The following is a 25,878-nucleotide window of genomic DNA, read 5'->3' on the forward strand; positions in this document are numbered from 1 at the left end:
AGCCCCGCCCCGGCTGCGGTCCCCACCCCCACTGCTAGTTAGACTAGCACACGGCTGCTGGGCCCGGCCCGTTCTATTTATGTTTGTAGGCGCTGATTTGCATAGCCCCGCCCTATGCCGTGGGCGAGGCAGCAGGCACCGCCCCCTTGCCCATACATGGCGGCGATGGGCGGTGCCGCTATTCCGGCTGTCGATCGCTCTCTTCCTGGTGCCGTTTATAGGGTACAGCCACTTCCGCTGTCTGCTTAGAAGCGGCGCGATCATGGCGGAGCGCGGTCAGCTCCCTCCCCCCGCTAAGCGCCTCTGCTGCAGACCTGGCTACGGCTCGGGGTGCAGGCCGGGCCAACGGGCGGGCGGCGGCGGCGGCCCCGGCAGCGGGGCGCTCTGTGCCGGACCCTCCTCAGCGGCCGCCGCCGCTGCCGCCCTGGGGCTGCTGCCGCTCGGCAAGACTCAGAGCCCCGAATCCCTGCTGGACATCGCGGCTCGCAAGGTGGCGGAGAAGTGGCCCTTCCAGCGGGTGGAGGAGCGGTTCGAGCGGATCCCGGAGCCGGTGCAGCGCAGGATCGTGTACTGGTCTTTCCCCCGCAGCGAGAGGGAGATCTGCATGTACTCCTCCTTCAACACCGGCGCCGAGGACCCCGCCGCCCCCGGGGGGGCCGCTGCCAGCACCGCGCCCGGCGGGGCCGCGGACGCCGCCGCCGACGAGAACCGCCTGCCCTTCCGTAGGGGCATCGCTTTGCTCGACGGCGGCTGCGTCGATAACGTCCTGCAAGTCGGTGAGTCACTCCCCGGGAGCCGGGCCGGCCATCCGGAGCCTTCCCCCCCCCCCCCCCAACCCGGGCTGCGGCCCCTCTCCCGCACCGCTGTAATTCTGCCCGGGGGGCTCTCCGGGCCGCTCGCCAGCCTGTCACCCACCTGTGATCCCTGCCCAGGCCACAGCGCCGCTCCGACCCTCGCCCAGCTCCCTGACCCCGCGGCCAGCCCCTCACCTCTGCTCTCCTCCTCTCACCTCACCTCGGCAGCTGCCGCCTCCGCCCCCCCAGCGCTACCCTACCCCATAGCCCGGGCCCTGCAGCTCTCCGCTCCCTCCGTGCCCCAGCGACCCTCTCCCTACCCCCCCTTCGCTTCCAGCCAGCCATCCAGGCCTTGTAATTTCCTCTCTTCGTCCCCTCCCCCTCGCAGCCAGATTATATGGCTCTTTCACGCCTCTCCTCGGCATCCAAGGCCAGGTTACACGCTGCTTCGGTCCGCCTACCAACTGCCCTTCAATCTGCCCTCTCCCCCTCTCACACACCCCACATCACGCCTGTTTGCTCTCCACCCCCGGCTAATCAAACGCTTCCCGTCCCGTCCCTTTAACTCGCTTCACACTCCTCCCCCCGCCAGTCCCCACTCCCCCCGTAATCCCGGCCGTGCAGTCCCACCTCGCTGTGTCCCCTCCCACCCCCGCTAATCCGGGTCATCGTCATACCCTGGGCCACAATAGAGGAGATGCCAAACCCGCCGCCGCCGCCTCTGCCCCGCAGACCGGGGAGGGCGAGGAAATGAATCAGCAGAAGAAGCCCCCGTGGGGGGAGGGAGGGGCAGGGATCTGTTACCTACAAACGCCAGGAGCCAATTTGCGCGGAGAGATTCGGGTCGCTGAACAAAGGCACTTGTAGGGGATCCGCGGCAGCGACGCTCGGGCGGGTCGGCAGCTGCGGCAGACACTGCAGCCTAAGCCTGGGGCTGCCTTTGAATCGCCCCACGGTTGGCTTTGCGGGATGGGGGGTGGCTGGAGAGCAAAGCTGCCAGATAGCGGATCCAACCCGGGCTGCCAGGACCGGGGGGCGGAACTGAGCGATGGCTGGGAGGAGGGGGAGCTGCTGTGTATGGAGGCGGCGGTACATGGGGTGCTGCCAGTTGCTTTGGGATGTAGCTGTTCCTCGCTTCATGACAACAGCAAAAGGGGGAAGTGCTGTTCTTGCTTCTCCGGGAACAATACTCACCCCCACACACACACACCCCCCACCGCCGCTGCTGCCGCCTGCTGCTGCTCTTCACCCTCTCCAGGAGATAGATCTTTTTCTATTTAACTCCTCCCTTCCTAGTTAGTTTAAAAGGCTGCGGGGGGGGGGGTCCCCTCCTCCCCCTGAAGGGAGGAGGAAGAGGAGCTCTGTGTTGGGGGGGAGGGGTTAGTCCCATCAATAAGAGTGCTGGAGCAGCTACATGGCAGGCTCACATTTTCCTGTGGGTCTTGGACAAGACAAGGGAAGGCTGTAGATTTCCCATCTCTCCTGACTGCCTGGCTCGCTCTGATGGGGAGAGGATGAACCACCCCCTGGTTTGTGATGGTGGTGGGGGAGGCTTTACAGACCTAGCAATCCAGGCTCCGCTGCCCTGTGACAGAACGGGCAGATGGGTTATAATTTCCCTAATAAAACTTCAGTGCAGGGTGAGGTTCTCTTGTGCTGGAGCTGGAGCTCTCGTTTTGTTGTGTTTAGCTGAGTGTATTTGCCAGTTGCACATCTCGAATCGCCGTGAGGCAATTCCCTGTGGTGGAGAAGGAGGAGGAAGACCTGGCACTTTGTTCTCATTTTCATGTTTATTTGTGTCCTTTTCAGTTTTCTGCCAGCCTCCGAAAAGGGGAAGCCAAACAAAAGAGGCTCTTATTTCTTTTCACTGCCTGAAAAATAGTGAAGATTTGACAAAGGGAAAGAAGGACTGATGACTTAAAGCTGCACGATTCCATTTTCCCTTACAGACTTGCATAATCTTCCCCAATATGCAGTTTAAGCCTGAGCTTTTCTCTTCCCTGTCAAGCTATCAGTTTTTGAGCATGGACATGATGACATTTTTAAATGGACTGAAACCAACAGCAGGATAGTTCACAACTCTCTTCTCTCCCCCTCCTTCCAAAGCACTTAAAACAAAAATGGATCAGTTTTTCCTTTTATTTATGCTTTGTTTTTAAAGATTTGAGGGGGTGGAGTTTCTGGGCCCAAAGGCCCGATAGATTTTAAAATCTTTTGCATAATTTTAGTGTTTGTGTAATTTTGCCTCACTGCCATCCTTGGAGAGAACTCAGTTGTTTTAATCCTGTCTGTGGTTCATTTGAATTCAAATACAGTCTACAAATGTGATTTCTGCCTGGTCATGTATTTTCCAAAGGCAGACTCTGTTGCTTTTTCTCTATGCTCGGTGCCCTTCCCCTCTTCGTAGAGGGTGGTTCAGCGTTGAGACATTTTTAAAAAAAATCTAATTAAGTTTCATTAGTTTTTGGCTTTCTGTTTCTTTCCAGAGGACTGAGGGACAGCTATGGTTCCGCACTTGTGGCAAAACCAGAATTCAGTTTCATTTTGGTTTGGATGGCAGTGCTGAGAATTTTTTTTTTCTCTTGCCTGTGCTTGATTCTGCTTGCAGGCGATGAGGAATGACAGGAGTGCACATAGGGAGGGTTTCTTGGCTGATTACATTTAAGCCAGGAATTCACTGTGAAAATAAAGCCAAGGGGCGATAAATAAAAGATGCAATCTTCTCTAGGAGACAGACACCCAGCATGGGCTTTGCTTTACTTGCTTTCAGCAGTAGAAGAGGCCTCAGTGAGTAGTTGTGAAAGGGGGGGGGGGAGTAACTTTTTGTATAGTCTCAAAAGGGGAGGGGCATTGAGCAATGTTGGCAAGGGTCAATGTGAAGAAAGAAAATATACATAAATACAATTTAAGGTTTGACTGCTGCTCCTGGAACACTTAACCACACTTCAAACAAATGCTATACAAACTGTTGAAAATATAACTCTTTTGGGGAAGCCATTCAGAAGTAGCAGTGTATCAAAACCAGTACTTCGAAACACAATGTCAATTGTTCTGACTGCGGTAGAGTTTTTGTTTTGGAGGGCATATAGTATAACTTTTAGATGGCAGAGTATCCTCCAAATACTTGTGTAATTTGGGAACATTGTGTCAGAGCTGGTAAGGGTTTTGTATTTGAAATGTTCCTGCCAGAGCAAAAAGGTGTAGGAGCACAAGCAACTCGACTGCAATGATTTATATTGGCTGGAGAATGGAGTTGGCTTCATGTAATGTAGCAGAATATGTATCCTAATACTGAGCTTATATAAGTGCGGATTTAGTGATGGTATAACTGTGAATGTACGTTCTGTGCAGTATGAGTAATAGAAACTTTGTACATTTTTACAGTTGTGCTTTCTGAAAGCACAATTATTGGACAAACCACATTTTATTGCATATCGGATCTAATTGTCGTTCTTGCAACACAAGTATTAATACAAACAGGTTGAAGATTTGCTAAGCAAGCCACATAAATTTTACTTCAGTGCTAGTTAAATGAAAATATTTGCTTCTGAATTTTACATTTTTAGTCAATACACTGTAGGAACATTAAGCTGAAGGAAACTTATTGCTATGGCAACTTGTTTCCAAGCTCTCTCTCTCTCTCTCTCTATATAGGCACTTAATGAGAAGTAGTTCTAATAGACTGAATGCTTCTAATATATATATTATATAATTAGAAGCATTCGGTTTATTAAAATGATTTCTCATTAGGTGCCTTTTTATGAAAAATCCCTACTTTTGCAGCTCCTTGTCTCACATCTGTATTGTAAAGGACTACTTTGCACAAAATTACATATTTTGTAAACGCTATAAGAATTTTTTTCAAGCGGAAGTCTTGAGTGTCTATTAGTGTATTTAAAAGCTAACTTAATTTATTCCAATGTAATTCATTTCATTTATAAGCATAATTTGTTTCAAAGGGATTTTCTTGGGGGGCGGGGGGAAGCTGTCAGTTTAAAAATAATACTTGGGTCAAGACTGTGGGAAAGGGTCTCAGAGAACATCGATAAGAGCTTGGGGGAGAAGAGGTGGCTTAAAAACAAAACCTAAGAGAAATGAAACATTTTAACTTTAAACCATTTTAAATCGCTAAATATTGTCCAGCAGTGTTTGCAATCCAAACATTACACATTTTCAAAGTATATTAAAATTTGGAAGGCAGATTGACTGACTGCCTAGAAAATAAGTTTTTACTTGGCCAACCTGAAAGACATGCCAAAAGTGAGGGGAAAATATAAATGGTGAAATGTAAATTTGATTTCTAAATTTGTTTTAATCTAAAGTCAATTGTATTTCTGCACTGTATAGACCATTGCTTGCTCACACTGGTCTCTGTTTAAGACATTACAGTAATTTCCACAGCAACACTTGGTGACATCATAATCACAGAAGTAATACCTTTAGATATGAATGGCAGGGGGATGAGGTGAAGGGAAGAACTTCCTGGAGACAAAAAAGTAATGTGAAGCATTAAGTGATTAATGCTTATCACATTTCTAAGATTTGTTTAATGTTGATATTGTAAGCCAGCAAACCAGCTTATTTTTCTTTTGAAGAGGGTTACTTCAAGCAGTGTGTCTCTTCACTGCATAACCTTGGGTCTTAGACCGTGAAACATAGTGAGATGCAGTTGGAGAAATGTAACTCATTATCTCCAGAGAAACTTTACTTTGGTTTTCTTCAATGTAAAATAACCTTTGGGGCTCTGTGTATATTTATTTAGTTGGATTCTTAAATTAACTTTAAAAGGTCCGCTTTTTTGTTTTTCTCTTACAGAAAAGAAATGTTTTTCTTCTGACTCAGATGTTTCTGTGGTCATTTATTTTATTGCTAAAGCTTAATAAAAAAAACTACAAACCTGAGCCCAAGTTTAGTCACTGCTCTCAAAAACACGAGTTACAATTTTTTCACCTGGAATGGAATGCTTCATGAGACGAGTCACTTTTTTCTGTAGAATTCTGGTTAAATATAATTGTAGCCAACAAATTTCAGATGCTTTTGTGGATCTAATGGATCAGAATCTTTGTTAATTTTCTACTTTTGGACAACTTTTCAAAAACGCAATCTAAAATTGGTAGATTCTAAGGCCAGAAGGGACTACTGTGGCTATCTAGTTCAACCTCCTGTATAACACCAGCTATAGGACTTCTGAATTTATTCCTATTTGAACTAGAGCATATCTTAAAATAAAAAAAAAAAAATCTAGTCTTGATTTAAAAATTGCCAGTGATGGAGAATCCACAACACGCTGTGGTAAGTTGTTCCAAGGACTAGTTACCCTCATTGTTTAAAAGGTTGTGTATTTTATTTCCAGTCTAAAATTGTTTAGCTTCAGTTTCCACCTATTGCATCTTGTTATACCTTTGTCTGCTAGATTGAAAATACCATTATTAATTTTTTGTTCCCCATGTATATAGAGCCAATTAAGTTATAGAACCAGTTAGGCAAATGTCTTTGCTCTTGTTTGAAACTTTTAATTGTTTGAATTTCAACTATATTGTGTTGAACGTCTTTTTAACTGATGAGAGAGGCCAAATTGAATATATTTTTAATAAAGTTGCCAAACAAACTTTGTGCTATGAATTGAAATGCATCCCTCTGCAAACATGATGCTCTTCATTTAAACAAAGTTGGCTGAAGCAGTAATATTTAGCTATTTTTTTTTTTTAAATCTGTAGTTCCTTTAGTTTATCTAAAAGTCTCTTAATTCATTTATAGTTACTTAAGTTTAACTCAAGTAAGACTGTCCTTAGTATGGAACAAAATGCTTATGTTTCACTAACTCTTTTTGATGAAGTTCTAGCATTGTTCTGGTATATGTAGTGATTTTTTTGTGGCCTGGGACAAAGGGGAAGGGAAGAACATGTTAAACTATCTGCTACTGTCTTTAAATGGGAAGTGTTTCTCTGCTGACATGCCAGCAGATACAAGCAAGGTTTCTCTAGCAATCAGCCTGATGATGGAATTTTGGTTAGGAATGTATGAATTAAAGGAGGTAATCTATAACTTGTTTAATGCAGTACTGTGGGGTTTTATTTGTTTTTTTTGTTTGTTTTTGTTTTAGAGCTAAGACTACAATTAAGTTTGGAAGATTAGATTTTTGTCCATAAATGTCAGTAAACATCAATTTCACTCAACACATTCAAATGGGTGAAAAAATATTTCCATAGATCGAAATGTACAGATAGGCAAATAAGGAAAAATGCTCCCTGAGAACCTATAGGAGTAAAAATTGAGTGATTTAGGTTTTTGAATTAGGCTTGTTACAAATGGGCTAGCAAACAAATAGTAAAAACAGGTATAATTTGTTGATTTCAAGGTCTTTACCTTGTATATTTTGACATGTGATGTGAGTTTGTTTTAACAGTTTTTATAGAGCTTTAACTTATTTAATCTCAACATCTACAATCATTAATTAACTCTCACTGCCCTAATTTCCTGCAACTGTGAAAATTTAAATTGAAAGAACCCAAGTCACCGAAGGTATTAACCCAAGTTAAGTAGTAGTGGCCAATATTTTTGTGTACAAAACCACAAACCAATTAACTAATTTTTAAAGATATCTCTTGCCTCAAGGGGAGAAAAATCTGAATGTATTCCAGTTTCCTTGTTAGATTTGGAATGTAAGTCCTTGATTAGGGAACAAAGAAGCTGTTTTCTCTCTCTCTCTGTGTACACAGTTTTTAACATGTACTGTTAACCTTGAAGTATTTCTTGTGAAAGCATTGGTGTGTAACACTTTGCAACAGTGGAATATTAAATGTGGAAAACTAGATCTTTTTTCCTTTGATAGGTCAATTATTTGAAAGACTGTCTAAAACCAATTATTTTTCAAGTCATTTTTTAAAGTGCAGAAACTTTGCCCTGAAATAAAGCTTATGCTCTATTTATAATGTAAATATTAATGGTAGTGTGTCGGTCAAAAAGTAGTGACACTGTCCTATTAAAGACAAAGTTCTAATACTTTCTTTTAAACAAAAACACCATACTCAATTACAATGTGTGTAACATATTTCCATTGAACATAATTTAAAAATGCATAGATCAGTTTTATAGAAATATATTTTATTTGGATTGACCTGATGAAAATATTTAACATTTATTATAGTTTAGCATTCAAAGGTTTACTTATAATTACTCTTCCCTGGCACTCCTAATATTGAAGAATCATTGCCCTGAAAACAGACTTCGTACTCTGAGATTTGATAAGCAGAAGCTGACACTTGCATTGATAGTAAAATGTTTCCCAAGCTTGAGTTTTTTCTAAGAAAACAATTTTCACTTTAAAAACTTGCCATCTCTTTGAAATTCTGTTTAAGAAAATGATACCAGCTCTGCATATGATCAGATGTTTTGGTATGTAGCAATTCTTGAACTATAGCCAGCTGTCGTGTCAGCAGCTGATTCATTTTTTTTCTCTGCAGTCTGACTTTCAGAAATGAGCAATTAAAAGCTAAACATGTGGCTTTTTTTCTGGGGCGGGCAGAAATTAAGAAGCTATTGAAAAGTCCGAGAACTAGATAAACTGAACTTTTTATTTGTTGTTGCCTGTTTTTCCATGTATATAACCTGATAAAGTGAAATATGTATATAGGTTTTTAATTGTACAGTGCCAAAAAAACCCATCCTAAACAGATAATCAAATATAGCAGTGAAACTGGCTACAGGTGTGAAGGATAATCCATTTTACTAAATGGTTTTACATAGTGGGTTAGTGTTGAAATGTAATCTACCTAACTGATCCAGTTGTTATGCAGCAACAATTCTTAATTGTTAAAACTGTGTCTCAAAATACTGGTGAAAATTTATGATAAATTGGAGAAGTAGCTGGTATTCAAACTTTTTATTTTAGAAGATATGCTTGGGGGAAAAGTTTGACTACCTGAAGAATTGGCAGTAGATAATTAATTCAAGTCTTCAGATTATGAATATGCTGTCTCTGTAAGGAACTAGTAAGTTTCAAAAAAATCTTCCATGCATAACAAAGGGTACAGATTAAATTTGAATTCTGATTGCCTGGAATGCAGTCAGCCTGACAGCATGCAAATCCTTGAGTACTGTGCAATAACTGCTCTCATTGTTCACGGAAGTCTCTCTGTGAACCTTCAGTTTTTCCTCTTGGTTTGCTGTCTAATATTATCCATGCATTTAAATGTTTTTCTCTTCATTGGATATGTATCTAGTGCATGACATGGCTTCATAACAGTCATTGACCTGGATCACTGGAGATGTCTGCTGGTGCTGTATAACTCAGGCTTGCATCCTCCTTCTAGCAATATGCCAATTATCATGATTTATGTGATGTCCTCATGATGCATCATCACATCTTTTTTGAGATTATGTAGCCATACTCATATAGGCTTTGGTTTTATTGGTTGAATTGTTAAAGTCCCAGTGTCTGGAAGATTTGTAATAGTAGTCACCAACTTTTAAATAATGTTACCCTTATTTAATTTCACAAATTGTATGAACACACCAGATGAATGTAGCTGCTAATAGTAACTAAAGTGTAGAGAATTGCTTTGTGGTTGTTCGAACTGATAGAAAAGCCTTTTGCATGCCTTTTAATGTTCCAATTCAATTAAGTTTAGTCTCCCTTAATGTAGGCTTTCTATACACTAACTTAAAAACATACTTCTTTTTTGAAAATTTGAGACCATAAAGTCTGAAGCACATACTGTGGCAGAGGAGAATCACATTTAACTGCATTTAAAATAGATTTTCAGGATATAATTGTGAAGTGATCTGCACCATCACACACTTTTAAAAGAAGAGCTTAATTTTTTATATTTTACTAAGGCCCTCTACGTCTTGTTGCAAGTCAGTGCACTTGACAGTCTTTGAAATAGCTGGAAATTTTTGTATTGGAAATGCATGGGCAATGGCTGAGAAGGTCTGACATTAATTGGAAGGATACAGTAGAACCTGTCAGTAAGTTTAAATTTGTACTAGTAGAGCTAGCTGATCAGATAAATCAGAAGCTCATTTACTGAATTAATGTGCTAAAAATTCAGGTGATTTACCTCTTGTCCTGCTTTATTTAACAATAAATTGCCTATTTACATAAGTCATCTTTCATTGTTAATTGGTGTCAGACCTCTAATATGTTCAGGAATTGTATGAAAATATGTTGGCGGGGGGAAAATGGCATATAGAATGAAATATCACAGAAATAGGTATTAATATATCTTTATTGTGTCTGCTTCCTTTTTGTTGGTAGTGGTGGCGGCCAATAGTTAATTACATTCAAATGATCACTTTGGTGACGGAAAAATAAAATCTTGCATAGCTTTGTGAATTCCAAGAAACAAGAAATTCATACATATGCCAAATTGAACTGCTAGGTGGTTACTGACAGCACCAGTAATTATGCAAATACAGTGCACAAATTGAATACTGCATATACAGCTGACTACAATGTCTAATTTATATTGACTCATGAAATAGAGAACATATAAGCATTTAAATAACTGGCAAAACTGTTTTATAAAACCTGAAAAATAATGGGATTATAATCCACTATGGATCAGAATGAATTGGCTTACATATGTTTTAACTATTTTGATATTTCTATTTAAAACTTGTATTCAGAGCAATTGGTGTTGGTTGTGTCTTTCATATTTTTAAATATTAACTCTGGGTGTCAAGGTTAGAACTTGGGTATTTGGTTCCTGGTGGTGGTTGAAACTGTTAAATTAAATGTTTCCTATTTCTCTTGAAGTAACTGTTGTATGTTTTTCACTTACATATAAATGATTGGTCATGTACTCTGGGCATAGTTCATGCTACTGCTATGTTCAGCAAATAGAAGCAGCTCATAGCTTATCCTTGTCAGTAGCAGCTGTGAGTTTTATTAGTATTTAGTTAATCTCTAGATTTAGGCCTGATAGTTTGACCAGTCTACAATTCATATAGCATCAATCCATATTCAGCAATAAGTAACTTGGCTTATATTGCATTTATACCTCATACTAATGTAAATGGTGTGGGTTTTTTAGCTTATTTTGCAATTTTATGACTTCAGACACCTTTGTCATTAACCTGCAGTTTGGACAGAAATGATGGTGGAAGAAATGACATGCTAACAATTCATTAGAGAACCAATCTTTATTCGACATGTGTCTACAAATATTCTTCCTGGAAATTGTTTTAGAAAAGATGATGGTCATTGAACGTTTATTACAAGTATTACAGTAAGCTATTGATTACTTATAAAGTAGTAGTTATCTCCTTTCGCATATGTAAGGGGCATAATACATCAATCTGGGAGGGTGAGAGAGTGGGTTAGTTAAAACATAAATTAATGTTTTTAACAAAATTGGCATAGATTACTAGAAAGAAAAGCTAAATTAAACATAGCTGATCTCCATACTTAAGACACATTCTGCTGAATCCACTGTTCAGACAAGTTCAAAATTAAGGAAACTTGGAGATGCACAATATTTTGTGTAATGCACTACTTAATGAAGTAAAATTTGAATCTTAATATTTTAGAATAAAAGCTGATAGTATTTTGACCAATAACTAGTGGGCCAGTTGGCTATGCTGTAGTTGCAAAAATTAGTTTCATTTCTTCCATTGATTTGGCTTGTAAACTGAAACCTCACAGACAGCCTATAATTAGTGTCTTGGGGATAGAGTGTCAAGTCCATTATGTTTTGGATCAGTGTCTGGACTTGGTGTAGCTATGCTATTTAGAAGCTTTAAGCATCACTTTCACTCCTGTGCTTGTTGGTACGGAGGGATATGGGAAATACAAAATGTACAGTTTAGCTTTTGTGTATGGCAGGGCATCATATGTCCAGTGATACTGTACTGATCAGTATTAAACTCCGTGTGTTCAGTTGAGGCTACTTTAGCTGAATGTGCCACTTAGGCAGAAATGGAGGTCAGTGACTGGAAATGGAAAGCAAGACTTAAGATGGCTTGGTTAGCCTGATCATGTAAGGCAAGCGGAGGGTAATTTGGTTAGTGCTATTTAAAAATTCTGTAAACCGAAAACTATTTTGATCACTGAAACTGGTCAGGTAGAACTGTTACTATGCAGTATTCACTACCTGTCTTGGCAGTAGTATTGTTTTATGGGCGTGGGGGTGGGAATGGAAGGATTTAGGAGTGAACCAAGGTTGGTTCATTATTAGGATGGGAGTTGGAGAGAAAGGTAGTGAAGCGTTTGAACCTTTCATAACTACTTGTTTATAAAGTGTGGGGTGAGTGGTGATGTCTGTGGTAAGGGAGTGGTCAGAGAGGGGGAACTTATTAATTTGAAAGATCACAGAAGGAACTGTATTTAGTGAGGAGAACATTGAGTGAGTGAAAGAGTTGATCTACGATTGATGGCCAAATGAAAAAGGGACCACAAAGAAGCTAGTGGGTTAGATTCATTGTTACAAAACAGGCTTCTTAACACCAAGAAGGCTGCAAACTGCCCAATAGTTAACTCTATAAAAGCCATTTTAAAATATAAACATAAAGTAACATGTCTTTACTCTTTCCTTTCTATTTGTAAAACCACAATTGGATTGAATAAGCCTATTTTCCTGGCCTTCAAAACATACTAATTTTAGTTTCACTTCACTGTGATTTTATGGCCAAATATACCTCCAGCTTATCAGAAGCAAAACCAAGGCTGGTACTGAGTTACAGTAGGGACTCCTCAGTTAAAGTTGTAAAACAAAACCATCAACTCCATTTTTGTCCTCCTGTCTGACACAGAGCTTTTTGTAGTGAAATGGACATTATATACTATATGGGTCTCTAAAACATCGAGCTTTTTGTTCAACTTCCTTCTCAGCAGGTTGGGGTGAATGGGTTAAAATATTTTGAACTTAACCTGTAAAGAGAACAGATGAAAATGCTGTTTCCCACCCTCTTTGTTCCACTTATTCTTGTTTGGTTTTAGTAGTAAATATTATGGTGGAGGGAGCTGTTGTACAGTGCCCAGCACAAATGTGGAGAAATCCCTTCCTTGAAGAACTTTATAGACACAAATTGATAGGGGATGGGGGGATCTAACATATGTAAAGGAATACGGGAAGGGTTGGCACAGCTTTACTAGTTTCAAGTACTATTTACTATTTTTGGTTGTAGGTAGAGGTGAGGAGTAGGAAAAGTCACAGCTTATTACCTGTTCAGCCACAATCAGCAGGGCAGCTCTTCTTGGGCATTATGACAGAGGACTCTTAAGAGGGACAAAAGTGGCTGTTTGGATTTTTTCAGAGTGTTTTCTGCATGCATAAGAGGTGGCACGGGAGAAAGCATGGAGCTGTTTAAGGGAGAAGCTAACTGAACAGTGAAAGCTGGACTGAAGGCAGGGATTGATTACATCAGGGAGGTAGGATGATGCTAAGTTATGATGGGTCTTAAAGGTGAAGACTGAAAGCTTGTACTGGATGCAGAGGTGAAGGGCAAGGGACCTGCAGAGGAGGTTGATGTGATCAGAGTGACAAACAAAGACTATCTGGCCAGCAGCATTCAGAATAGACTTGGAGGGAGCAAGGTGTCAGTAGTGAAGAACAGAAAACTGGAGGCTGATGTATTCAGGATGTGAAATTAGAGCTTGGACAAGAATTCAGGTTGCATGGACAGAAAGGAGGCTGTATTTTAGAGTTGTTGTGTAAGAAAAAGCATAGACTTAAAAATGGCCTGAATGTGGATCCAGTAAAAGGGCAGAGTCAAAGATGATACCCAGCTGATGGGGCCCAGTGATTGAGAGAATGGCAAGGGGTATCCAGTGGTAAAGTGAGAGAGAAGAGACCAAGAGTTTAGTTTTGGCCTTAGTCTGTTTAAGATGTCATAAATGAGATCCTAGGTTGGATAAAAGGAGACCACTCATCAATAGCAATGGACATCAGCATAAAAATTGTAGTTTAAAGCCATGCTTGTAGTGAAGAGCACTTAAAGACAAGGAGAAGATTAGTGTAAGAATAGAGCCTTAAGGAAAACCCAAAGAAATGGGGTCAGGGATGAGGATGCCCACCAAAATGAGATGCTGACAGAGTGATTAGGGCAGTGGGAGGAGAACCACAAAAGCCAATGAAGATCAGAATTTCAAGAAGTAGAGTGGTCAACTGACAACCGCCATTGAGAGGTCCAGGAGGATATGGGTAGAATACAGCCCTGAAAGTTGGCCAGGAAGAAGTTGTTGGAGACCTTAGTGAGAGTAGTTTCAGTGGTGTATAGAGTGGATGCCAGATGGAGGGTCAAAAACAGAACTGAAAGAGAGGCATTCCAGACAGTGATGGTGGACAGCATGTTTGAGTATGGAGATGAAGTTTGGGGGAGAGGTGGGAAAGTCAGTAGGATTTCAGGACTTTGGCTAGAGTTGCTCAGCAGCATGAGAATAAGAACATAGATAAGTATGTGTGCACCCGTGCCGGGATTAAGGATGGGTGGAGATGGGGGAGAGGCGCACAGGAAGAGAATCTGTGAATACTAAAGGACTGAAAGCTATGAAACAAATAGGTGGCAGGGATGTGAGTAATGTTGGCGATGAGGTGGTCAGAAGGGGGAAGTATGAGCTAGGCGTAAGTAGACTAAGCAATTGCTTAGGGCTTCAAGCAGCTCTAGGGGCCCCCAATTAATTATGAGTATGTGGTGTGGAGTGGGGCAAAAATATTCCTGCGTAGGGCCCCCAGTGGGCAAACACCAACACTGTCAGGCAAAGAAGCAGGACACCAAGGGATTGGATGGGACTCTGGTATTGAAATTGAAGAAACTGAGGACGATGGTGGGTTTTATGATGGAACAGAGAGCTAGGCGTTGAAGTGGGAGAGGACTGTGGCGGGGTGGATTTGATTTAAATCAAATTGATTTAAATCATAATTTAAATTGTTAGTAAGGAAGACTCGATTTAATCATGGTTTTCTACATAAAAGTGCATTCTTGTTGGTTGTTATAACCTTAATACCTATTCTTCACAACTCAGAGATGTAGGTTTCATTTTTAGAAGGTACACACTATACATTGTTAAACAATGATTTATTTTGAAAACTTTTCAGATTAGTTTTACAGCTATGTCAGAAAATGAATGATTGTTTGGTTATTTCATTTACCAAAGGTAAGTGAAACAGATATTTATGAAGTCATTGGGAGGTGAACTATCTCCAATTGAACAGGTTAATCATTAATATTTGGAGGATTTTCTTGCCATGATGTATTAGGAGGAGAAGATTACCAGACAAACATTTAAATTATTTTATTTAACTAAAACAACAACATTAAGTATTTTGGATTTTTTTCTTCAACAACAAACGTAATATTTTAACAAAAGGCATATGTCCCTCGCTTCTTACGTTTATCTCCAGACTTCTTCTTTTCCAGATCTATTCTGTCCCCAACCATCTTCTATTCATTGAACTTTTTGAAACTTTCACATTTAGAGAGAGGTACAAAGGGATTGACTCCGTGTACACAAATTTGCAGAGGGAAAATGGAGTTGAGGTCTGTTTCTCATCTCTCTATATTTTTTTATTTATTTATTTAAAAACATTTTTGCTGTTAACAAGCATGTTACCTCTGGAGACACAGATCCACAGTTTGAGAACTGCAAAACTAAGCATCTCTGATGGTATCTTCTAGACTGAGCACTGAGTCCATTGGGTAGATGGAAAGATTAACCAAAATAATCTATACAGAAGCCTGGGGAGCCCCATAAGATTGGGTCCCTAATCCATCAACCATTGGAACTCGTTTACAAAACTTTTCTTAAACACTACATGTCTCATCTTATAGAATTATAATTTATAATCTCTATTCCATGATGAGATATCTTTGAGCTATAATATATCTTTATCTTTAAATAAGTCGGTTTTTTTTAATTTAAAGTGGATTTGTTTTATAAAATGTTTTGAAGAAGAAAATCTTTTTTTTTTTTTTTTTTTTTTTTTTTTTTTTTAAATCATTGATTTTTAACCACAGTGGACCCTGGATACTCTGTGTATGTGATGTGATCAGGAAGATGAAGAGAAGTGGTGGATGGAATAGTGTGGGGTTTTTTTTGTTTGTTTTTTTTTTTCCCCCCCCCAAAGGAAAAAAATAAATGAGGAAGGAGGATTGACAGCGGCAGGATCATTAGAGAAGCCTGGTATCTCCAACATGGTTAGGAGGATGATTTCGGGGTAGGGATAGGGGAATGGAGGAGACTGCTGAACAAGAGGGTGGCTACAGAGACAGAGGAGGGAAATCCAGCACCCTGTGAGAGCCAGGTAGAGAGGGATGGAAGAAATCATGAATGACCGGTTGGTTATTTTTTGTTTTAATAGGGAATGAACTGGCATTCCAGAAGGGTCAAAGGAGGAGAAAAGACTGGAGGCTGGGATCAGGTCTGAGGTTGGAGAGGGACCAGTAGGGATTGAGGCATGACCAATATTGAGGGCTTGTCTACACTTACCAGAGGATTGACGCTGTGGCGATCGATGCATCGGTGGTCGATTTAGTGGGTCTAGTGAAGACCCACTAAATTGACCGCTGATCACTCTCCTGTCAGCTCCTGTACGCCACCTGATCGAGAAGAGTAAGGGGAGTTGACTGGAGAGAGTCTCCCGTCGACATCGCGTAAGTATGGACCCTACGGTAAGCAGATCTAAGCAACGTCTATTTGAGTTATGCTATTCACGTAACTCAAATTGCGTAGCTTAGATCGACTTTTCCCTTTAGTGTAGACAAGGCCTCAGACACATCTTATCTGAAATAGAGAGAAGGAGGCAAAAGAGGAAATGAAGGTGGTTTTAGATTTGGGCAGACGAGGAGTTGGAGAAAAGAAGGGGAAGGGCAATAGGAGAAGGTAGAGCTGTGGAAGCAGTAAAACAGGAGAAAGGGGGAGAAGGGGAAAAAAAATTAACTTCAACAGTTTGTCTCTTAGCCTGTGTAATGTGCAGTAATGGACAGATACAGGGCATAACTTTAGTGGGATTAGAAACAATTTGTGTGCAGATATTCTGTTCTAGCACCAACCCAGACATTTTAGTTACTGTAGGTGTTTTTTTTTCTTTCAATGTGATACAGGAATTCAGCTTAATAAGTGATTACAAAACAAACCATAACATACCATCCACTTTACAGGACTTCACATTGAGGATCTTGTAAAGAGTGTTTGATAGCAGATGGGATAAAACATCCATACACACAGTCTTTGACAGTAAAGACCTCACTCTTGGCAAAACTTAAAATAAACCTTGGACACATGGTTGCTATTACCTTCAACTTTAGTAGACAGTTTGAATCATTAAAATGAACTCCTTCTGAGTTCCTTTCTAACTCCTACACCCTTTCATTTGATGATAATATATGGATACATATTCCCAGAGTTAGGGAGTGAAAAGGAGCAGAATCAAACGTCTGCAGGAGAGTAAAGAGTCCAGGAAACTGCTTCCTCTTGCCCCTGGCAGCTTTCACCAAATATGAAATCAGCTCACCAACAGTAAATAAGAGTGGATTGTAGTACCCTCACAGATAACATTCTTCCTCTGTTTCCTTCTCCCTGAGGCCTTTGCATGGTAATGTTCTGGGATAGGTCTCCTCTCCCTTCCCTGCATAAAGCTAGTGGATGTGTGGGAGTGTTCTCTCCCTTCACCCTGACTGTTTCATGTGGAGCCAATTTCCGGGTGTCTGCCTCTCCCCCTATGCATGGAGTCAGTTTGAGCATGTTGTTGTTGTTGTTACTCATACATGCATTGAGAGGTGTCTTTGGGTTCACGTCTTGTGCATGTCCCTTCCCCTTTCCCCCCACTTCCCCAGTGCTTGTGCATTTAGACCTGTTATAACAGAGACACAGTTCTTCTGCACAGAACTGGTTTGGTCGGGGTTTTCCCTCTTCCATGAGCAGATAGCACCATGCGAGCTGTTGGACAGCTTGTACTTCCAGTAGACCTAATACAGGGCAGCAGAGAGGCAGTTGTAGAGCTCTGTTATGTGCTTTTGATAATTGTGATACTAATGCTCAAAGTTGTTGACGCACTTGAGTCCCAGGTACTGAGAGCAGGTGCTCTCATGCATATGGTTGTGGGCTTCCACTACCTCCAACTATACATGTCAGCAGTTCTGAGCCTGCTGTAGTGGCACAAAGGTGGTGTACTGATCAAGGACTGGGACCAATACCTAAGGCAGGGGTGGGCAAACTTTTTTGCCCAAGGGCCACATCGGGGTGTAAAACTGTGTGGAAGGCTGGGTAAGGAAGGCTGTGCCTCCCCTGACCGCCCCCTCCCGGGACCCATGCCCCATACCGCCCCCCAGGACTCCACCCCCATCTAAACCTCCCTGTCTCCTCACCCTCTCCCTCTTCTCCCCCCCCCCCCCCCCAAACCTCTGCCCTGTCCAACCGCTCCCTGTGCCCTGACTGCCCCCCGGGACCGGCCCCTTACCAGGCCGCTCAGAGCAGCATGTCTGGCCACTGTGCTGCCCGGAGCCAGATGTGCTGCCCTGCATGAGCGCGCAGCCCCGCCACCCAGAGAGCTGCCTGCGTGGCTGCGGGGGAGGAGGGGGCAAGCCTCCCCGGTGGGGAGCTCAGGGGCTGGGCAGGATGGTCCCACAGGCCATAGTTTGCCCACCTCTGACCTAAGGTCTTTGTATCCCATAAATATGATATGATATATATAAGCTAAAATATCAGCCTGATACCTTTTCCTGTTGAGACTTGCAATATTAGTTTATAACCTATTAGGCAGCCTCAGTGTTTGTCTTTGTTTTGAGAGAAGTTGAAACTGTTCCAATTATTCATATGTCCTCTAATTTCTCTCTGCCTCCCCCTTTTTCTGGGGAGGGAACACATTCTTCACAGAACAAGCTCAGTAGTTTAAAGAAATATGCTGATATGGCAACAAAACATGGTCAGAACGCTTTCTCTTTTGAACTCAGATCTGTTAGGCCTCAGAAGTCCATTCTAGCAAACTTGCTCCCTGTCATTTATCATTAGGTGAACATTTCACCATAATGACAATGAAACAGGCATCGCAAAATAAATTTATTCCACTTAGAAATATTTTAGCCATGAATATGTTTAAATGAAGTAACTGATTCCATCTATGACCTGTGTTGTGCCTGACTGTAACTTTTGACAGAAGACATTTATTGCTGTGTTGTTAAACTTGTATTTTTCAAGAATTTATTTTGTGAGCCTCCTTTTCAAACTTGGGTCCCTAAATATGGATTTAGGGGGCCAAACTGAAGCCCAAATGGGCACTAATCACTTCAGGGTTCTTCCTCTGTCCTTTCCAGAAGTCCGTTCACAGCTCCTGGGACAAATAGGACTTTTTGTTCTCTGCAGCTCCTTCTTCAGAACTAGAGTACTTTAGAAGAGGGTGAAAAGGTGATGCAGACCCAGAGGGTCAGATTCTGAGGCTATGTCTACACTACAGCCAGGATCGACGCTCTGAGATCGATCCACTGGCGGTCTATTTAGCAGGTCTAGTGAAGACCCGCCAAATCGACAGCAGATCGCTCTCCAGTCATCCCCCAAGGAGAAGAGTAAAGTAAGTTGATGGGAGAGTTTCTCCCATCAACTCCTCATGGTGTAGACCCCGAGGTAACTCGACCTAAGGTACGTTGACTCCAGCTATGTGAATAATGTAGCTGGAGTTCCATAGCGTAGGTCGACTAACTGTGGTAGTGTAGACATAGCGTTAGAGTGACTGACTTAAAGTGCCTTGAGAATGCCAGTGGGAAAGTCCCTTTGTACTTAAGAATTTGCTGGCAGAGGCAGCTCTGTTGCTTCCTGCATTGACCACCTCCCCATCCCTGGTGTCAGGGTAAGGAATGGCTGTATCTGCCCTCTGTGGATGGGCCATGGATGGGATAGGGTGGAGAGCATGGCAGTGGATGTCTGCTACTCCTGATTCTCCACTGATGTAAGTTAACACTGCCCATATAAGCCCTAACTTTTGTGGTAGGGCCAGCTGGCTCTGAATAGAGAAGCCATAACAGGCTCCCTGTGGGCCCTCTCTTTTACTCTCTGAGCAGAGCTTGGATGGAATGGAGAGCCAAGTCCAAAATTCCTAACACTTCCTAATGTCCTCTGCCACCTCTGTCCTCAGAGCGTGTGCTCTCTATGACTGGTAATCGTGCTACTTCGCAGTTCCTCGAGGCCATTCAGCGTTCTTTCAAGTCCCCAAAAGATACAATACAATATTGCCCATTTTGAAACTGAAGTGAATGAATCAATTTGTGGAATATCAAAAGTTGGAGTTCCTTTGTTTTGTATAGCACAGTGTCCATTAATCTCAAGACACACTTGTGCACAGCAAGTTCCTCTGCTCATCAGCAGTGCCTTAAGTTCACAACTGACAATTGCAACTTCCGGTAGAGTTCTCTAACATTTGCATTGCCCTTGAACTCTCACAGTGATTATGGCCATGCTAGCAGTAGCCTTCAGGGTGACAGACTCTTGGCCATCCCAATATGCAATCTTTTCAGGAAGCAGCCAGTGCAGTCAATGTCCTTGTGGATATTAAAAGACCTGATAATAGTGGTGACTTGGAACAAAAGCTGGTTGACTAGCTCTCCTTCCTCCCTTCCCCTTAAGATGCCTTCCTTTTGGGGTAGACATAGACATGAACAAGGAAAATGTTTATCTCCACATAGTATCAGCAAACAGGAATCGCTGATCTAGATCCATAACTACCTCTACACCAAGGCTTACCGGTACAGCTACATCTGCAAAAAATCCCATAACTAGTATTTATACTGGTAAGATTTTTAAGAATAAGCCAGCTCATAGGAGTCCTCTGTTTAGTGCATGGATCATAAGGGAACTGAACGTTATAGGAGCAGGGAAGGGGTGTGTATAATTCTTTGACATGCACAGCATGTGCCTAGTACACTGCTTTGCCTCAAAGCAAATAACCAGTAAGTCTAGTTACTAATCACTCCCTTAATGCCAAGCACAGGAGGCTTTGTGCCACCATAATGATCACTACCTGTGGTTTACTCTACTTGTAGGTAGTAATTATTTTTTGTAATATTTGAAAGGGGGGGGCATATTCCCTTCTGACTCACGTGTGAACTTCTCACATGAAACTATAGGAATTGTTCTCCTTGTTCTTTCAAATTACCTGGATAGCTCTGGGGAAGAAACTGGGGAATCAGACCATATCAACCACTGCAGAATGCCTGGCATTTGAGTTGGGTGGTGGTGTATGGCACGCACACTCATTTTTTCTATACCATGTGTTTTCACCTGGAGTCCTCTGGGTTTCTTCAAAAGCTATAAGCTTTTGTTTAGTCTGAAAATACAAATACCAGTTATTTGCCTTGTTTAATTTACAAACATTTCCCATTTTTGGTGGTGGAGGGGAGAATACAATGTTTTCAGACGTTCTAATGATTCCTCAATGCTTGTCTTCCCTCCACAGAAACTTTAACTGAAACCTTTGCAGAAACCCTCTACTCTTCTAGCTAGTGGCAAGCTTCCCTTTTTACTTTTGGGAACTGTTCTTCCCTCCATTTGGAATATGGCATTGTTAGCTAAATTTAAATCCATATCTTGAGATATTACCATACAATAGAATGGGTGAAAGAAACACTAGTGTTGCATTCCATGCACAGGTGCATTTTCTTACTATACAGAACTTGCAATGGTCAAGGAAAAAATGTACCTACGATTACTTTAAAAAAAAAAGTTTGAAATGGCTAAGTGGAAGCCTATGTTTTGGATATCTAGGTACTTATGAGTACAGCAAATAGAGGGAGAATATGTAGTGTTTTACACTGAGCATGTGGGTAATTAATATTAGACAAATCTAGAATGAAATATTCTCTCATCCCAATGTGTAAGATGGTTTTATACTTGTTAGTACAAATATAGTCTCTTCCTATAGGGTATTACTAAAACTTAAGCATACCCACACCAAGTAGGTTTTTTTCCCCCAAGATAACTTTGTTCTTTAGGGTCCACTTCTGCTTTGAAATATGACCAGGTAAAAATGGGTGTCACTTACTCAGATTTGTTCCATGTATACATTCACATCTCCTTCATAAAATGAATGTTCACAACTTTTGTCTTTCCTGTTAACCCTGCAAAAACATAGTTCAGAGTTAGTTGGATTCTCTTCATCCTTGTGTGTCAACAGAACTGTTAAGTTTTGATCAGTTGTTCCTCTGTAATATCACTCAAGGCAATAGGGTTACACGGGTCTAACAGAGGCATTACTTGGCTTTCAGGATCTCTATTACTGCAAGTAATGCATGAGAAGTAAACAACTCAGCGTCACTTGTAGATCTCAGGCTGAGTTTGCAAAGTTGGTAGTTACAAAGCAATAAGATTCTTCTTAACTGAGCACATGATGTGAGCCTCATTGAGACTCCAAAAATGGCATTGTGGGGCTCTACTTTTATCACTACTTTTCAAAATAGAACAGTGCTTGAACAAAATGTTGTATATTGGGCATAGCATGCTGTGACGTATTTCTTTAATACATGCTTGGTAGAAAGAATAGAATAAAGCAGATACATGTAAAATATTGGATAGAAGTTAAAGGGGCGTGATCCAATTCAGATAAATATAAGTAATACAGAACCAAGCTTTACCGAAGGCTGGGTGGTGGTGGAGTGCATTAGGAGTCTGGCTTCCCACTTGCATCTTTGCAACTGTGACAGGGTCTTGCACGTTCCTGCACATAAGGAGCACAGCATCTGCTCTTCGAGGCACCAAGGGAGGGGTGAGGAGGAGGCATGGCTGTGGCATTGCACTAGCCTACACAGCATTGTGCACCTGGGCACTTGTAATGTGGGAGGTGAGAGCTCCTGATTGGCTCCCTTCCCACGTGTGTGTTGCAATCTGGCACTAGGTAAGCTTGGTTTGGGTTGCTCACACTTGCTGGAGCCCTCCCTGAGCTCCCCATAAAGTATTGTCACTCGACATCAACACTTTCACAGGCTTGTGTGAGAAACTTTGATATAGCCCCTAACATGCAACTGTGGTTTGTTTGCCAGTGTACCTTTTCTTTCCGTCTTCTGCTTGTGGGGACCTTGAATCATCATCAGCCCCAATGGAACGGTTTAGTTTCTTTTTCTGTGATGGGTGTAGCTGTCTCCAACCATATATGCTACTGTGTTCTTGGTTTCTAAACCAAGTGTTTCTTGTTTGGTGGGAGTAAAGCTCTTTAGCCCGTTATCTGTCTTGCTTAATCATTGAACAGAGTTGGCTGGCTGGTCTAAGTTGTCTGGCTCTTCCTGTAAAAGCATATTTTAGGATTATTACATCTGTTTGACATTATCAAATATGTGTATGGCACCTACTAGGACTTATTTAAGGCTGTCTGTTTAAAGGAACACCAGCTTGAAATCTTCCATTTAAAGAGAATTAAAAGTAGCTTCAGATACATCATCTGCCCTCTGGTTCTCCTGCCAATTTGTGTGGTTTTACAATCACCTTATTTTTTTTCTCCTTTGCTATGTTGAACACAAATATTCAGGGGAAACTGACTCACTGTACAGGAGAACAATTAAAATTAACTAATATGCAACGTACTGTGACATACATAAACAAATAGGAAAAATGCAGAAACAGACTGCAGTAATCTTGGATGTTTGCAAGAACAGGTAAAAACAACTTCAGATAGGCTTTTTTAAAGTTGACAGTATCTCTGTTCCTCAATCAAGCTTCAGACTTAGTATCCCAGTCGTGTGACAGGAAGGGTGAAAAGCTCCCAGATCAAGTAATCCACAATGACTGACGATAAATGAATTGAGCCGACAGATTTTTTGGCCTCATGTAACTATTAAACGACTACTTACCATTTGTTTAGTTTCTGGTCTCCTAACAGTTTAACAATTACTGAAATTATCCTATTAGATTTAACCCCTGTGCTGCTGGTTGATTTCTGGGCTCAGAGTTCCTGTCAGATACTATGTTGTTGGGATGGCAGATCTGGTTCATCCAGCTCTCTCTATATAGAGGCATTTTTTTAAAAAAAATTGTGCAAATTTTGAGATTAGAGCAGAGAACTGTGGTAAATTCTTTCTACTAGGTGACAACCAGTCATATGGGACTTTTCATGCCTTCTGAATTAAGTCTTTACAGCAGATGCTTAGTTAAGAACTTCTGTAGAGACTTAAGGTTAGTCTGCTCCACCATCCTTGCTAGAGCTCAGCAAGGTAATCTCTTTGGGGTGTCTCTGGGAAGATGCACCTCCTGAGCATTGTCCATACTGGTGTAACAGTCACAAATTCAGCAACTTAGAAAAACTTGCTTTTGTGTAATTTGGACGCCACCTGGCATTAGATAACCAAATAAATCTGGACTTGGTCATGAGGATGACAGAAGACAAAAAGATGATGCAAGCAAGTGGTCAGCCCCTTGCAAGTAACAGAAGTGGTTTAAAAAACGCTGTTTTAAATATGTGGTGGTTATTCCCAACTTTCACAGACCATAGTGCTTACTAAATATGAGCAAAATTTGTTAGGTTAATGAGTTTTGAGGGTACCCTGATTTAAAGAAAAGGAATCACTACACTGAGGAATTAACTACAGTATATATCTAGGACCACAGCATAGCCCCTCATTGGAGAGGAGCCTTTCCTCTTTAGGAGGAAAAGTATTCTCTGACTTCCCCCACTGCCTCACTTTCCTCTTACGGAGGTTTTGTGATTTGGGTGCAATGGTGTGTGTCTTATTTGGGTGACTTATGCTACACCACAGCCTCTGCTTCAAAGAATGCCTTCTGAGCTATCATTTGGGAGTGAAGTCCTTTTGTCTGAGCAAAAAGAGCCTATGAAGGAAAGTATTAATTGCACACAGTCTGCTTCCTCCCCTTTTCTTTCCATGCAGTAACAATAAGAGGAAAAGACCAAAAAAAAAAAACCCTGGCCCTGGGGCTGCTTAATCGTGAAAAGGTAACTGAAAGTGTACTAGAGGAAGCCAGAGGACCAGACTTGGAAGAGGGTGTGAAATATCTTGTTGAATTTGAAAGTGTTGCCTCTTGAAAGCAGAAGGGAATACACCATCTGCATTAAAGGCAATCATGTCACAAATGTGTATTAAATCCTTCAACCAATACAGGTTTGAAAAGCATTCCTGACAGCTTAGCAGGAAGTACCTTAGGTAGTAACTTCTCTCCCCGCCCCCCCCCCCCCATTTCCCAAAATTACATTCAGACTAATTGCCCACACAACAGCCTTCATTGAATTACCAGTGCGATTCTGAAGATGTACACAGTGCTAGCAGAAATAATTAAAGTGACAAACCTAAATCTTGATGGTATGAGTATAATTTCTTTGTAAACAACTAGAAAGACTGAATGAACTGCAAAAATCACCACAGAAAATGTGAAAGTCATACTCTGATAGGCAACTTTAACTGAACTGCAAGCAGCGTGAACTAAAAATCCCATAAATGTGGAACTGTACCTATATTGACAGACTGTCTTAAAAATTGAGAAACATGCAAATGATTAAAAGGAATCTGCTTATTCTGACTTGGCATTTAACCATTCCACTCAAAACATTCCATTCCTAACACATTCCATTACTTGATCATACCCCTAATACATTTAAAATTATAAAAGCCCTTTATTTTATGCTTAATCATTCAAAATTGGTGCACATATACTCAGGGCAGTAGATTTGTGTAAAACACTAAGTAGGCTGGGACTCAGAGCGGGAACAAGACTGCCAAGACGACCTTCATTAACCCCTATGTGCCAATGAGTCCTTCAGTGCTCTCCCTGCCAATATTCTTGCATTTCACATTAGCACTTATCAGCAGGGATCCTGTTTTTTGGCACCAAGGGGTTAATTAATTTGGCTATCATGCCTGATTGAGAGCCTTCAAACTGAGTCCATGTATAGGTGTGGAAGATGAAAACCTTTCAAATTGTACTTATTTCTCCAAAACACAAACTGGAATATCTTTCACAGTAAATGCAAGAACATGCTGCCTGTTCTAATTTTCAGTCGGCAGTAATGAATTTTCCATACATCTCAGCTGTTTACTATATGAACAGCTGACAAAAGTTCATGAGGCTTTCAGAGGTAAGGTGAGCTGGCTCTTTGGGTGGAACAAAGGCCTTTGGTGCTGAAAAACTGCTTTTTTTAAGGCACACAAATGTCAAGGC

The 25,878-nt window shown here is 41.5% G+C and overlaps 1 protein-coding gene across 3 annotated transcripts in view; it reads left to right on the forward strand.

Moving 5' to 3' along the window:
- The window catches only part of ZSWIM6 (zinc finger SWIM-type containing 6), a 170,464-nt gene that overhangs the window by 1,139 nt on the left and 143,447 nt on the right, over positions 1–25,878 (forward strand). The window contains exon 1 of one of the 3 annotated variants that reach the window (XM_074952601.1): positions 263–776. The exons of 1 other annotated variant lie outside the window; for it this stretch is intronic. In XM_074952601.1, coding sequence (XP_074808702.1) covers positions 263–776 — 514 coding nt within the window. Of the gene's footprint in view, positions 1–262; positions 777–3,527; positions 3,582–25,878 lie in introns of those variants that run through there. One more of the 3 variants, XM_074952603.1, reaches the window with a different exon arrangement.

Source organism: Natator depressus, chromosome 5, assembly GCF_965152275.1.
Source record: "Natator depressus isolate rNatDep1 chromosome 5, rNatDep2.hap1, whole genome shotgun sequence".
Taxonomy (NCBI): domain Eukaryota; kingdom Metazoa; phylum Chordata; order Testudines; family Cheloniidae; genus Natator; species Natator depressus.